This window comes from Cydia splendana, chromosome 18, assembly GCF_910591565.1.
Source record: "Cydia splendana chromosome 18, ilCydSple1.2, whole genome shotgun sequence".
NCBI classification, from domain to species: Eukaryota; Metazoa; Arthropoda; class Insecta; order Lepidoptera; family Tortricidae; genus Cydia; species Cydia splendana.
The window spans coordinates 16,908,546-16,923,947 of record NC_085977.1 but is presented as its reverse complement, the minus strand read 5'-3'; the positions used below and the strand labels follow the sequence as shown (position 1 = coordinate 16,923,947).

Genomic DNA, 15,402 nt, shown 5'->3' with positions numbered 1-15,402 from the left:
AGAAAATTTATAATTTTAAATAATTATGCAATTGTACGCGTGTTGATATGTTTATTTTACCACTACGTAACTATGTAAACTCATTTTTAGTTTTCTTGATTACTTAATGTTTACTCAGGTCCCCAAAAGATAGCACTGTGCAATGAGGGGCAATTAATTTACTGTCGTTTAATTTTGTTGTATTATTAATTTATTAAATCAACATAATTATTCAATTATTTTTGTTGATATCCGTAACCGTTAGAAGAGGTTCTAAACTTAGAGTTAATTTGGCAAAATCTTTCCTCGGTGGCTTATTCATGTCACAACGTATTAAATTCAGCGCCATCTGTTAGTTTACCAGGGTACTCAATAGTGGTAGCACATATTTGAAAAAAGTTTGCCCCTCCTTCTTAAGTAGCGCCATAAGATTCAGGGGCAAACTTAAGTCAATCGAATGTTGTGGCTACCCCCCCTTTTAGGGGTTGAATTTTTATAGCCTATAACCTGGCCGGGAATTTTCTCGACAGATTAGTAAAGTTTTCATCAAAATCCGTTCAGCCGTTTTCACGTGATGCGCGTTCAAATAAACAGACAAACAGATAAACAGATAAACAGACAAACAGACAAAATTTCTAAAAACTTTTGGAACGTGTTCTGTTATCGATTCTAAGTATCCCCAGCCAACTTTTTTTTAAATATCTTCCATGTACAGACTTTCGACCGTCTTCAGCTTTATTATATGTATAGATAGATAGATTACAGATGTAGTGCATAATTGTTTTCCATCGTACTTTCTCGGAAACATTCGTATTTGTCATGTTACTTCAGTCAACCTTAGTAGGTACTTTATGTACCGAGACTGACTGAAATAGCATAACACATTCGTATGTTTCATGTACCGAGACTGACTGAAATAGCATAACACATTCGTATGTTTCCGTGAAAATATGATGGAAAATAATTATGCACCACATCTGTATTTGTTTCTTAATGAGAAAATGTAATATTTTTTTAAATGTTATATTTTTTATAAATCCTTTCTTTGTATAAGTTTGCTTTAGATACTTGAAAAATTTAATGTGGTCTTACTTTGTGATTAAAATCAGGCTCACGGTGTATACCAAACACGTATTTCTATAAATATAAAACGTATTATTTCGATAGAACTCCAATTCCCAACCCAACCTAACGCGGTGGCTCGTAATAGAGAAAATTGGAAAAGTGCAATGTTTCCCATCTCACAAGTTAAAGCGAATTTGGTGTTCGATTTTATGATTTAAAGGACAATATAGTGCATTTAGCTTAGAGCTAGCTTTTTAACGGGATTTAGGGTTTGAATTTAAGCTAGTTTATTATACCGTAAAACACCTAAACATTTATTTATTTAATCCTAATTGCACAATACATGAAGGTACAAATGGCGGACTTAATGCCTTAAGGCATTCTCTACCAGTCAACATTGCCTTTGAATGCCAAACTTTCTGGAGTAAAAAATAGTAATTTTCTGATTCAGACAATCAGGTCAATTCGAATTTGCACCTGACATCAAACCGATGTTTGACGCATAACTCATATGTTATGCGTAACTCATATGAGTTACCTACAATACTTACATTTTAGCGCCAAAAGGCATTTAGAGTTTGGGACAAGTTTAATATAATATGTATCATCATTATTGGCCGCCCAGAATTAGGAGCCCTGCGAGCTACGTGTTACATATTCGTTTTTGGGTAGTTGGGCAAAAAGTAAGATAATGCTCGAATCTTCGTACTAGATACTTCTAGAAGAAGATTGTCTTATGCTATAATGCTCATAGTGATGCAAGTTTAAGTAGCCTAAGGCCCGGTATCCGACGTTTTATTGCAATACCTTAGTTGCACCGATATATTGTTGCTAATACCGGCGACTATAATTTAATAAAGACTGGTAACTTTGGGAACAAATCAAATTATTTTATTAAAAGTTGACGTATAAAGAACCATCTCTCTCGCTATATCGTAAACAAGGGATTCGAGTATAATAGGCATAAGCCGCCATTAACCAAAAACGCAAAGTCTTTCTAAGATGGCAGATCACATATTTAAATTATTTCATGAAATGCCATTTTAGAATAAAACTGATCACTTCATGATATGCTTAGCTTAGATTTGACTTTTTCTAGACCGACTTCATGAAATGATTGCCACATTAAATGTACAATTTTAAGATCTGGCCACGACATCTATATTTTTTATTTGTCTCTGGTAACACCGATTTATTGCTGCACCAACTTTATGACTGAAACGGTTAGGTTATATAGCCTAAACACAAGATAATAGTCTAAGCTTATATTGCCTAGATATATAGTTATTGTTGCTGCTGTACTTGTTAGTTTGAATTGCTTTTTAATGGGTAAATGGGGAAACCTAACTTTAGCTTGTTGGTAAGTATGGATTTCCTCACATAGACCTCGTGTAATGATTTGTTTTGTCGCGTAGAGTTAAATAACTTCATAGATCCGTCGAACGACCACCTTACAACAAATTGATGCAAAGCAATTTGATCCATATTGATCTGTAGTAACACATCTAATACTGAGTTGCTACGACCTAGGGTTTGCAATCAGGATCCAAAATGTATGAAATTATCCGGATCTGGATCCGGATCCGCGGATCTTTCCATACATTTCGGATCCATCGTGCAAACCCTACTACGACCCAAATTGAGCTAGTATCACACGTGTGATCCGGGAAGGACTGAATTGGCGTTGCAGTATACCTACTACAACGCCATGTCGGTTCTTTTAAACCCATGACACCTGTGATGGAAAGTACTCTCGTTATGTTTTCAGGTGGACCTTGCTATTATAAAATGTCAAATTAAACCAATGGATAAATAACATTAATTTAAAGAAGGACTTTCTAAATCTTGCCCTGTATGTATGGTGCCCATCACGCAGGCCGCATTCACACGCTGAATGCATTGCGATGGCCAATATTTGCGCGAAAGCACGCAGTTTATACCTGTGGTCACCCTTAAGCGTTTGCTGAGCGCCTTGTGGAGCCACTGTGCATTCACACTGCACCCTCATCATCAATTGTTTGTTGTATCAACCATTAAACTCCAAATTCAAAAGGGGTTACCAGTGGCTGTGACAGCAGCTTCAAAGTAGTACAGTCAGTAGGTACAGTCGCATTCAGATATTTGTGGGCACCTTAGCTGCTCGGATATATCTGATGGCGACTGGTACCTATTTAATTTTTGTTTACTTAACATAATACTAGTTGTTGAATGCAGCCGACTCTTTAATCCGTTCGTAGTTAAAATAATTTCATAATGAACCGCCTAAGTTATATAGTAGAGCAAGTAGCGGTGGTGGTGTAGTAGGCGAGATATACTAAATACGCTATCTAGTGGGTAATATCTGTGCTTGCGATGCTGGTACGTTTTGTGAAGTTTAAGACGATCATAAAGGCTTTGAGAATCGAATTGTGCCTGTGTGTACATTGAGATATTATTACTATTATATAGAGAAGCCATAACAAACAATGAAATTGTCGCAATCGCAAACTGTACCACGCGAACAAAATGTCGTAAGCGCCGTAAAGCTCATGGCGCTTACGCGTTTAGGTCGCGAGATTCGCGCTACGCTTCTATGGTCTGTTGTCAAAGCAACATCAACTCATGGTGCAAAATACTGGTTCTGTGTGTCGGTTTTATACGTTAGTAATAATAATTCACTGTGTGTCTGTGTGTATGACTGCGCAAGAATGTATTAAGGCTTTTGAAGTACCTATCTTTTTATCCATTTAATTTTTTTTAAGGAGGTTCTTTCTTTTTAGTATGCTTCCTTATTTCTCGGCTGGGCCTTATTAAAGATGACTCACGTTAGACCGGGCCGTGTCCGACCCGGAGCTTCTGGCGCTTACTTTTCTATGACATGACAGGCGATGATCACGTGATGCTTTCCATAGAAAACGATAACGGAAGCTCCGGGTCGGACACGGGCCAGTCTAACGTGAGTCATCCTTTAATTAGGCCCGTAAAAAGGTTTTTTTCATCAAAAACACAATTGGTTTTCATAAAATATAAAGTTTATTTCCAATACAAACGTTCGTCTAATCAATGTGATACTAAAACGTATACATCAGAAATATTTTGTCGACTTTTTCATTGTTCTATTCTTTGGTGTAGTAATATTTCTACGTATAGGGCTATCTCTTAAGATATAACATCAATTCTTAAAATTAACTATTACATTGGAACTATCAATAACGAATGCATATGTCCAAATCAAAGTAAAAAGGTAATTATTTTAACAATTGTTTTTTTTTGCCATAAAACAGTTATTTGTTTTGCAAGAGGGAAATGTTGTTGTTTAACTCCTCGCTAGTATTATTATACTCGAGCAAGCGAAAGATTCTAAAATTTAAGCGTAGAGAGTGGTTCGAAAATTGGAACCTTGGGCCTTGTGAGGGTTTCAAGGCACGAGGGTTAAAGAAACTTTGCTACCCAGTGAAAAACTAGTACATTACGATACAAGTGCGAAAAGTAGGAAAACGAGTGCCTATAAATTTAAACAGGACCGAAGGGAGTGTTTTAAATCGACATGAGTTAATCACCTTTTGGCACGTGTATTGTACAAAATGTACAACTTTATACAGTACATGTGGCCCTTAAAATTTTTGACATAGGCACGTATTGTCCTTAATCCCGCCCTAGGGCGGTTAAGTAGCACCATAATTATGTACTGTACAATATATTTAAACACACCAACGCCAGGAAAATATAACTGTTAAACATTACAGATCAAATTCAATAAATTAAATATTTATCACTCAAAATGATCACTTAATAAGTAAAAGCCAGCCATCACGAGGAACTTAAAATTTGAATCTAATTACTTACCACCCAACTCCTGGTATAAATTTCATACGATAGCGTGACAAACGTTCGCGTTTGCGTTATGTCTATTCTTGTATGGGATTTTGAACATCGCGCCAAGCGGCACGTTTTGGAAACTCAAAATCCCATAAAAATGACACTTAACGCAAACGCGTACGTCACGTCACGCCATCGAATGAAATTTACACTTAGGGGTACTTTAATTTATTTCCACGAAGTTTACAGTCGCGTCAAAGATATGTTTACATTTTTCGCCTTATTACAAAGAATTAAGGTGCAAAATTGTAAACATATTTTTGACTTCGACTGTACATGTGTAGTATCATTAATTTTTTTGGATACTTGTGGGTAATATCATTGTTTACCAAACGTTACATTTTGACGATCTTCTAATATAATATAATTTTAATCCGTTGTTGGGTTAGGTACAGTTTTTTTACGCTATACTTACATACAATACAACACGTTTTCCTTAATTTTAAACTGAAATATATCAAATTTAGAAATACAATGGTAACGTAAATAAACATTTGCTTTAACACAATTTCCTGAGGAAAATGCAGCCATTCCATTTCATATGGAGGTAAAATGACTTCATTATATATTATGAGCTCAGAAGTTCCTAGTTTTGCATTTTATGATAACATTATAAATGTACAATTTCCATTTTAAGCGACAAGATTTATAGGAATTTAAAAGTCAAAAGAGTAACCTATTTTAAATATGCATGTCAGCCTCCTAGCCCAGCCGGTAGTGACCTGGCCTACGAAGTAGAGGTCCCGGGTTCAAATCCTGGTAAGGGCATTTATTTCTGTGTACATCACAAATATTAGTTCCTGAGTTTTGGATGTTTTCTATGTGTTTAAGTACCTAATAGTCGTCAAGTACCCACAATACAAGCGTTATTGAGCTTACTGTGGGGCTAGGTGGAATTGTGTAAAAGTGTTTCATAATTATTTATTCATTTATTAAAACAATTGTATTAATATATTGTATTTGATTTGGACATTTACAAACGTTGAGTTTTTGTTGTATTTTATAATCGGTGAGATGGTTCTTAATTGTTGTTTAAAATATTAAGTTATAATATAAATGTTAAATATAAACAATAAATATATTAAGCTGGCCAAGGACAGAATTAACAAACCTATTTAATTTTTTATTTTAAACCATGTTCACTACCCAAAAAACGAACCAAAGATACAACAAATCGGCCTAGGCATATCTCATCTTACTAATTATTTACTTAGCTAATCTTGAATGGGAAATATAATTATAGTATAATATGTATACTTAAGTTTATTAATATATTACCCGTATTCTTCTATTTACAAAGACACAGTAATTATAGTAACATTGGAAAACAAAAACTTATTTCAATCGGCAGTTAACATTTTTGTTCACTTTACTTTGAATAAAAAAAATGTTTTATTTTTATTTATTTATGGCACCAAATACTAATTCAAAATTCAAATCCTTAAATTTTTTGAAAACATGGAAACATAAAAATAATTACATTGTTTTTGCCTCATTTAATATATACATTAGTACTTACTTAAATACATAGTCTGACAAAACTTGCTAACTCTACTCTACGTGCACATACAGAACACTAACTATTCACTCATTATCTGTTGTTTTTAAAACAATCTACTTTACAGTATTTATCACTAATAAAATAATACTGAACCATGCAATTTATCATATTTCACACTACTATCAAGTTTACATTTAATTTGTTTTTTAAAACTTGAATTCGTTGATGATTTCAATTTTTTTCACGCATTGTCGTTCTTGCTAGCTGATGTATAAGAATATAAATTTAAGCCCACATGGCGCGAGAACTGCATGCAATATTCGATACATTGCTAACTGCAGAATGCAATCAATTCAGTCGATCGACCAAATACCGCAATGTAACGAAAATTGCATGCAAGTTCTTAATCCGTCTAGATGGGACTTTATCTAGTAGATCTAGACGGATTAAGAACTTGCATGCAATTTTCTACCAATAGATCTACTAATAGATCAACTTCATTAGTTTGTATAGGTATTGTTTTTCTTTTAAAATTACTAGCATTTAAATTACTTCTTTTTAATTATCATTCTTAATAGGAGTGTCCCAATTTAAACTAATTTAAGGTAATCTGAACAAAAAAATCTCGAAATAAGCAGGTAGGTACTTATTTCGATATTTTTTTGTTCAGATTACGAATCTGTTTGAGTTTCCATATCGTCCATACTCTTCGTGAATTCAGTCTCCTGATGTTCTTCACCTTGACTGTCTGTATCATCTGAAAGAAAGTGCACATTCACATTAAGCTTACAATTTCGAAAAGTTAACCGTTTTAGAGAAAACAAAGTTCAAAATAAATGAAACGAGACTTAGTGGAATATTGAGCGCTAAGTTTCAAGGCACAAAAAGTGAGAAAACTTTGGCTGCCGCGAGCTACACATTTTTTTCACCACAAGTAAGCGATGAAAATAATAGGTGTTAAATATGTACCTATTATCAATCTAATCAAATTTAATATTATTACAAAGTCATCATATTTATAACTGTAAAGCAAAAAAATTACTTTGCAGCCTAGAATTGCTGTGCCATTCCGAGTTGCTGTGGTGAATAAAACTGTTTTTCCTTACAATGAGCTCTGGTATCCAAAGCCAGGACAGCTAAAGGCGCGTCATCTAAAACGCCTGACCATCTCGCAGCAAGCACTCGCGACCCCCGATGCCCTCTCACAACGACGGTTGGCACCACGCTGGGAGATATTGAGGATCCTCCGTACATTGATACCCCGACGCTTCGTCGCAGGATTGTACTGGAAAGGGAAAACATGTTTTTAGAAAGTTTACTTTTGGTTTAAAGTTTTGGCCAGAGTGTGGTAAGATTCAGCGGTTCGGTCGGCTCCCCGACACAGCCACAATGTGTTCTACGGTTTATGTCCATGTGCCCTTAGTTGTCTGAAAGTTTATTATGTTGTCATATAAAGCAGCTAACATTCCAACTCTTTTTAATATAAATTTTGTAAATACCTACCCAACGAGCCAACGGACGCCAGGCAACTTTTATCCGAAAGGAACCTGTCAACTTGCGCAGTTAACAGCGCCATTAATCTGACCGTTTATACACTTTACCGAACCATAGATGGCTTATCGATAATCTCATATGCATCCAATAAGGGTACATAGTTCCCTATACAGTCCATAGGTGGCGTTGTAATCAATAATAATATATTTAGGCTAGTGAATTTAGATGTACTTGTTTTACTTTCCCAATATACGCTATACGACGCACACGCTTGTTTGTCTCCAACTCCTTCAAGATTCTCCGATCTCCGCCCACGTGCCATCAGAACTAATCCGGTGAATAAGCGGGAACCATAATTTTTAATTTTCCACCTCAAACGTAAGGCATCCTAGCTCCTGTTGTGCCTACTAGTTTTACCAGAGGAGCAACGCTTACCTAAAAATATAAACAATTACCTCTGCTCAGGATCCCTCGAAGGCCTCGTCTTCTTCTTGCACATGACGACCAGCGCGACGCACAAAGTAGTCAGAATGGTTAGTAATATCAGACTCAGTGCTGCACCGACCAGTAAAGCGACGCTGTTGTCGCCAGCTGTCATAGGTGGGGGTGCTGGTGTCATAGTTTGAAGAGAACCTGGAAACACAGCATTGAACAGGATATTTAAAAATATATATTATTTTTGCAAACAGGTATTCTCTCGTTCTCTCAGTCTTGAATCAATAATTATGTAGTTATTACACTTAGTAGCATATATTTTCCTGAGTTTTACTTCAAAGTTGGTACCATCATCGGTAGACAGATCATGACCAACGACTCTTAATTTTACTCAAATGGCCAACTCCAAAATTCTTACCAGGCCTATCCAAGTCATCCGACGGATTGATTGCAACACTGTGCAACGCTGCTGGCCTGGGAGACCGTCCCCTGGGCGTCTTCGAGTAGACTAGGAATGTATAGCGTCCAGGGGACAAGGCGTCAAGCACGAACTGAGGAGCATCATTGCTTGCTCTGTAGACCGCTTCTGTGAGTCCTCGACCGGATATGCCCTAAAAAAGATAGACCAGTACTTGAATGTCAATAAAAAATCTGGTGGTTTATAATCGGAAGGAAGGAAGAAGGCAAGCAGATCGAGAAGAAGAATGTAATGCGAATGCAACTGTTTAGGTGTGAATGATGATAATAATGGTAATTTGTTGAGGCGATGATATAGGATAGGATAATTATATAAAACTTGTGTTTAAGATGTTGGGTTCGATGACTTTTTGATTCAAAGCACTCATGGTAAATGTTTAGTGAACAATAATTAAATTATCACAGCACTCAATATGAACTCAAAATTCATAATAATATAATATGTGGTTAAAGACATGAAGGTGTAAAGGTTCTCTGTATCTCTAACTCACCTTAGGATATACACTATATTTGAGTTTTAAGGTTTTTGTTCAACGCAATGTCCAGAAGAGAAGTGTTAAATCATTTAACAGCATTCATACTTAGGTAAAATAAGGCAAATTGTTTTGCAGAAGATAGCAAGACGTTAAGATCTCATTTTAGGGTTGCCGTAGTATAATAACGACAGGGTCCAAGGTAGATCGAAAAGTAAAAAGGTATCGTGTTGACAGATGCGAACGAAAAGTCATGGTCATTTCCACATTAAAGTTTCAATTAACCCAAGTCGGACGGTTCATATTCACAGGCACGCCACACGTGCTCACCTGATCGTTCATCGTAGCGATCTCATTGGTGATTGGCTCCGAGGGCCGTACCTCGAGGACCTCGAGTAGGAACCGCTGGGGCAGGCCGCCATCGTGGCCCGGCTCGCAGTGAAGGAGGGAGTTGTCCAATTCGCAGTTCACTGGGGGTTCTGGGAGTGCTGTAGAATAGGAGGTATTTTAGCAACCTTGCAAGTAGTCAAGTAGAAAGGATGATAAGAACAACTTCTGGGTTGGTCAATGATCTAATTTAATTGAAAATGGTCGCTATACTGAGGTAGGAATCTGTTCTACCTCAGTGTAACACTCAGCTCAGCTCATCCTGTTCTAAAAACATCCAGAAATCATGTCAATTAAATCGCACGCAATAATGAAAATTTAAAATTTAAAATTTCTTATTTTACCTAAAATTGCATCAAAGAGACCATGGGCCGTGAGACCAAAGAAGGTCCTGCCTTCTTCCTTCAACCTTTTCACGTACACATTGACGCTAGCAACTATGGTGTCGGTGCTGTCCTAACTCAATTCATGATAAAGAGGAAAAGGCAATAGCTTACATCAGATCTCTCTTTATCAAAAAGTGAAACAGTGTGCCTGAGAGAAAGTCCCTTGCAGTTGGTACAGTTCTTCTTCTTCCTCGCGTTATCCCGGCATTTTGCCACGGCTCATGGGAGCCTGGGGTCCGCTTGATAACTAATCCCATGATTTGACGTAGGCACTAGTTTTTACGAAAGCGACTGCCATCTGATCTTCCAACCCAGAGGGGAAATAGGCGGGATTAGTCCGGTTTCCTCATGATGTTTTCCTTCACCGAAAAGCAATTGATAAATATCAAATGATAATTCGTATATAAATTCCGAAAAACTCATTTGTATGACCCGGGGTTTGAACCCGTGACCTCCGGATTGAAAGTCGCACGCTCTTACCGCTAGGCCACCAGCGCTTTTTTGCAGTTGGTACAGTTATCGAATTAAAACCCTTAGTATTATATGTATAACGCTGTCTTGGTGCATCAAACATGACCTCCTCATACCAGCAGGCATTATCCTGAATAAACACGGCTCCCGCTGATTCCCCACGTCATTGCTGGCCCAGCAGGCCAGCCAGCCGAGGTCCTCGCCGGTGTCTGCAGGTAGACCATGGACCACGGTGCTGCTGGCACCCATGACTGTCACGTTTGATGGTGGTATCTGGTAATGGAATTAAAATTGAGTTAAAGTAAATTCGTAGGCTCTTTTACTTAAAAAAATATCTCGTTTCTTGTAAAATACTTCTACAAAAGGATGCTTTAAACTATAAATATATTAATAGCAAAAGTAAAATTTGCCATTTCATCTAGGTACTGTCCTGGATATACATGGTGCAAGTGGCTCTTACTGGTAAAACATCCTTAGTCCCGTTATAGGTCCAGTAGAACCTCAGCGGCCCCGCGTCGTGTATGGACGGCGCTGTGACCGAGCACCGAGCCCTGACTTCGCCTCCTGGGGCTCCAGCAAGCTGCTGCACCACGCTGCCGGCTGAGCATTCTGGCCTTGCTGTAAGGTCACACAAAGAGGCATAGCTATGGTTAGTATACATCAAATTGTACATTTCCATAATATTAAAATAAAACTACGTGTATTTATGTAGACAAGCGGTCGTCCATCCTCTTAATGAGATCGCAAGAGAGTTGTCCAGCGTAGATGAGGTAATGGCGGCCAAATAAAAGCAAGGGAATATACTTAAATTAAGTTTAATGTGAAGCAGAATGCTGGTTGGAAAAAGTGATCGTACAGGCAAGTAGGTTCTTATGTACCGTAAACCGGGGATACTTTGATCAATTTTAGAGTTTGGGACCATTTTTTGACGATCCTAATATACGTAAAAATATGAAATAAAAATATAATAATCGGTTTTTTCTCTTCTTTTAGCCTGCCAAATAAAAAAAAATTAGGACTTATAATTTTTTCAGAAAAAAATAAAAACAATGTGATCAAAGTTATATTGAGAATGGGGTTACTTTGAAACCACAACTTTTTTTGCTGACAATCTAAAGTATACCCGCTAATAAGCCCGTAAAAATAAAAAAATAAAAATTTGTTAAGTACTTTTTAAGTTATATATATTTTTAAGTTGTGGGGTTACTTTGATAACATACCAAATGATACAAATTAATAACTTTAAGCGCTTATTAGATCATTTACTATAAATAACGTAGGGGTTTAACTTATCATCGCACTTAGCAACAGATTTTTGAATTGCAAGCTTTTCCGTTTCAGTAAATTTGGTCTGTGCCTTTGATATGTTGCCTTTATACTTATTGTATAAAGTTCTATATAAAATATTGTATGCTTTCCATGGCGCACGAATAGATTTTAAGCCCGCCACTATTTTGTCAAGTGCATCATTGAGTTGTTCTTCTTGGTATTTTTTGTAGTTTCGTTACTCGATTTTTTTTTGGTAATCTCTGGCATTGTTTCTATAAAAGAATATGCATTATTATTTATTGTAGAATTAATACCCTGGTGGTCTGGTGGCCTCACGCACATATGATAATAAACCTAAATCAAAGCCGCAGGATAAAATATAGCCAATTTCCACCCAGAAAGTTAATTCCATACAATAAAAAAGGGTAAAAGAATGTTTTAAATCAGATAAGCAGTTCCGGAGATCAACTCCTACATAAAAACTTATAATTTTACATCCTCTTCCTCTTGCACTGACTCAAACGATACTTATTTATTATATAACTATTGAAAAATATACATTAAAAAATCGTAAGCTGCCAAAATAATTCATGGTGTTACTTTAATATTTTGATCAATTTCACCACGTATAAGTGACCAAAGACACCCCGACCCATGGATTCCCCGGCTACGTGCGCATGTGTAGGTTGTCGAATTCGGGTATTTTTTTATAAAGTCACGAATAAACACTGATTAACCTAAGACACTATAAAATTACATGTTTAATAAATTTGGCACAAATACAGTCAAAGTTTTTCAACCAAGAAAACCAGGAAGAAAAGCGTACCCGCCATTAATTTTTTTTTCTACACGATATATTAATAATTACACTCGCATCCGATTACTACGTGGTTAAGCAACTATCAGTGTTGCCAATAAAGAAAAAATAACTGCGAAGGTATTTTTCAATTCGTTAAAACAAGCACTTTAGTAGCGGAGGGAAGTTGTTATCAAAGTCGACCCGCAAATCAAAGTAACCCCGGTTTACGGTAGCTATCATACAGCGCCACGCTACAGATTAGTTATGAAATATTACATATACTGCCATACCTAAACCAAAGACATATCTAACTTCGTATAAGACGAATAAAGTCTAAGGAAAAAACGTGCCTCGGAATTGAAGCAAAAGTAATTCTCGAATAGATGGCGCACACACCTTTAGCCTATCCTCGGCTAGATGGCGTGACGACACCGTTTCATATTTAACAATTTTAACACATAGATATTAGTTGAATGAACATGGATCAAAATGATATAAAAATAATAAAATCATTTATCCATATATATACATTTTTTGATAACTTTATACGTTTTCATTTTGAGTTTTAGTCGTGTGTCGATAGATGGCAGTAAATTTACTGTGACTACAAAATTTACAATGACAGGACCCCTCTATACTATCTATTCTTTTTGCCTAAACTAAGCTATCGAGTACTTATGCTAGTACACAAGAGTTTCGGTAGATGTCACCTTATTTACTCCGCAATTTCGTCGCGTCGCAACAAGTAGCTACAAGTACATCCGTCCCAGACCAATTCTGTCCTGGTGGCTAGCCATAGGCCACGACTGGCGCTTGCGCCACCTAGTGGTCATATCTGTCCTAATCGTACTGCTAGTACTATTATGCATTCTGTGATATCATAGAACTGTGGTGCCACCTACCGACGATTAATATAATCTATTAACTCACATTTATAGACGGGTCTAACGCGAATTTTATTCAATTACCTTGATTTACCGACGTTTCGACACAGGTTTCACTGGTCGTGGTCGCGGCTGACTGATGTCCCAGCAAAATGTCAAAACCGAGATTTCTGCAACTACCCGACGAAAAGTGTATGGAAAAGTTTGGGGTAGACATCACATTTTCAAACCACCCACTACACATAACGTTAATTATTGTCAATAGTCTGACACGCAACACTCACAATATCCACGCACACGTTCGAAGATAGATCCTTTGGCTTTAACTTCTGTATAACCAGCGATAAGTTGAATCCATCCTCCCTATTCAAATTCCTGGGGTGTTTCTTGATTTCAATTGCTTCTCGCACAACTTACTTATTATTATCCTCGAGTTGTGCGAGAAGCAATTGAAATCAAGAAACACCCCAGGAATTTTAACAGGAAGGATGGATTCAACTTATCGCCAACTTGGGAACCAGATATTAAAGAAAAGAAAGATAAGAAAGAAAAATTATACAGAAGTTAAAGCCAAAGGATCTATCTTCGAACGTGTGCGTGGATATTGTGAGTGTTGCGTGTCAGACTATTGACAATAATTAACGTTATGTGTAGTGGGTGGTTTGAAAATGTGATGTCTACCCCAAACTTTTCCATACACTTTTCGTCGGGTAGTTGCAGAAATCTCGGTTTTGACATTTTGCTGGGACATCAGTCAGCCGCGACCACGACCAGTGAAACCTGTGTCGAAACGTCGGTAAATCAAGGTAAGTAATTGAATAAAATTCGCGTTAGACCCGTCTATAAATGTGAGTTAATATGTGTTCAAAACGCGAAAGTCTAAAATATTATAATATAATCTATTGTGTAAGTTTATTCTAGGTGAAGTTTTAGAGACTAATCTAGTCCTTGTTAAGATAGGTCTAAACAAGAGTAGAACTTACACAGAACATTCAGTGTCAGCGGTTCACTCAAAGCGCTTCCCTCCGAGTTTCTCGCCCTACACCGATAGCGGGCAGAGTGATGCCTCCTCAGACCTCGGAGAACCAGCTTGTTGACTTCCACTGCTATCCCACCGATAGGATCATCGCGGATTATGTGATCCTGTAACAGAAAGATATCAAAAACTATGAAGCCAATTCGAACGTACACTGACATCTGAACGATGTAATTTAAGTAGTTATCGTGTGTCTCGCTCAACGAGTACTCCAAGTACGTACGAAATGCACGATAGCTGAATGACATCATTTAAATGTCAGTGTATGTTGTACCTACGAATTGGCCTGTATAGGCCCCGTGCATGAACTATAGGGGGCAGCATAGCAAGGCGTAAATGTGTCGTTTATGCTTCCGATGTAGCCCACAAGATGGCAGAACCTACTATGCACAAGGAAACGTACCAACGAGAATGGTAGATGGTAGCACTTGCTTTGGCAATGTACATGTGCACATATGTTTCCGATTCAGGCCACAAGATGGCAGACCCTCCAACGCGCACGGTCCCTATACCGCTCGCGTCAAAATGATGGTCCCTATGACAGTCTCTTTTGGTTGGGCTTAAGAAAAAAAAATAAGAAATATTTTGTACCGTATTTTTGTTACCTAATGTTACATTTCTATGTAAATTAATGTGCTTAACTACCAAAAAATGTGTACAAACATATTACGTGACAGCTACTCCATGTAAAAATGAACTGTCATTGGGGCCATCATTCGACGCGAGAGATATAATGTCTGCAATATATATTTCGACAGCCGTTAAAGGCGGTCGTGTCAACTGCTATTTTTGAATTCTTTATTTAATAATTATTCATAACAATAAAAGTGTAACTGTGCCAAATCAGTGTCAGCACTTTTCACACACTGTGAACTATTGCGTGAGTAA

General features: G+C 37.1%; 1 protein-coding gene and 2 long non-coding RNA genes across 7 annotated transcripts in view; 1 reads left to right on the top strand and 2 right to left on the bottom strand.

Moving 5' to 3' along the window:
• Window positions 1-15,402, bottom strand: part of LOC134799169 (uncharacterized) — a 238,318-nt gene that overhangs the window by 62,097 nt on the left and 160,819 nt on the right. The window lies entirely within an intron of this gene.
• LOC134799166 (uncharacterized) overlaps window positions 1-15,402 on the top strand; it is a 117,837-nt gene that overhangs the window by 57,085 nt on the left and 45,350 nt on the right. The gene's annotated exons all lie outside the window — the stretch shown is intronic.
• LOC134799093 (nephrin-like) overlaps window positions 7,061-15,402 on the bottom strand; it is a 139,284-nt gene continuing 130,942 nt past the window's right edge. For 3 of the 5 annotated variants that reach the window (XM_063771479.1, XM_063771481.1, XM_063771482.1), the window contains 8 exons: window positions 14,462-14,621; window positions 10,987-11,144; window positions 10,643-10,799; window positions 9,613-9,770; window positions 8,751-8,943; window positions 8,353-8,530; window positions 7,510-7,688; window positions 7,061-7,160 (listed from right to left, as the gene is read on the bottom strand). In XM_063771479.1, coding sequence (XP_063627549.1) covers window positions 7,075-7,160; window positions 7,510-7,688; window positions 8,353-8,530; window positions 8,751-8,943; window positions 9,613-9,770; window positions 10,643-10,799; window positions 10,987-11,144; window positions 14,462-14,621 — 1,269 coding nt within the window. In that variant the 3' untranslated portion in view covers window positions 7,061-7,074. The remainder of the gene's footprint in view (window positions 7,161-7,509; window positions 7,689-8,352; window positions 8,531-8,750; window positions 8,944-9,612; window positions 9,771-10,642; window positions 10,800-10,986; window positions 11,145-14,461; window positions 14,622-15,402) is intronic. The other 2 variants (XM_063771483.1, XM_063771484.1) reach the window with 2 other exon arrangements.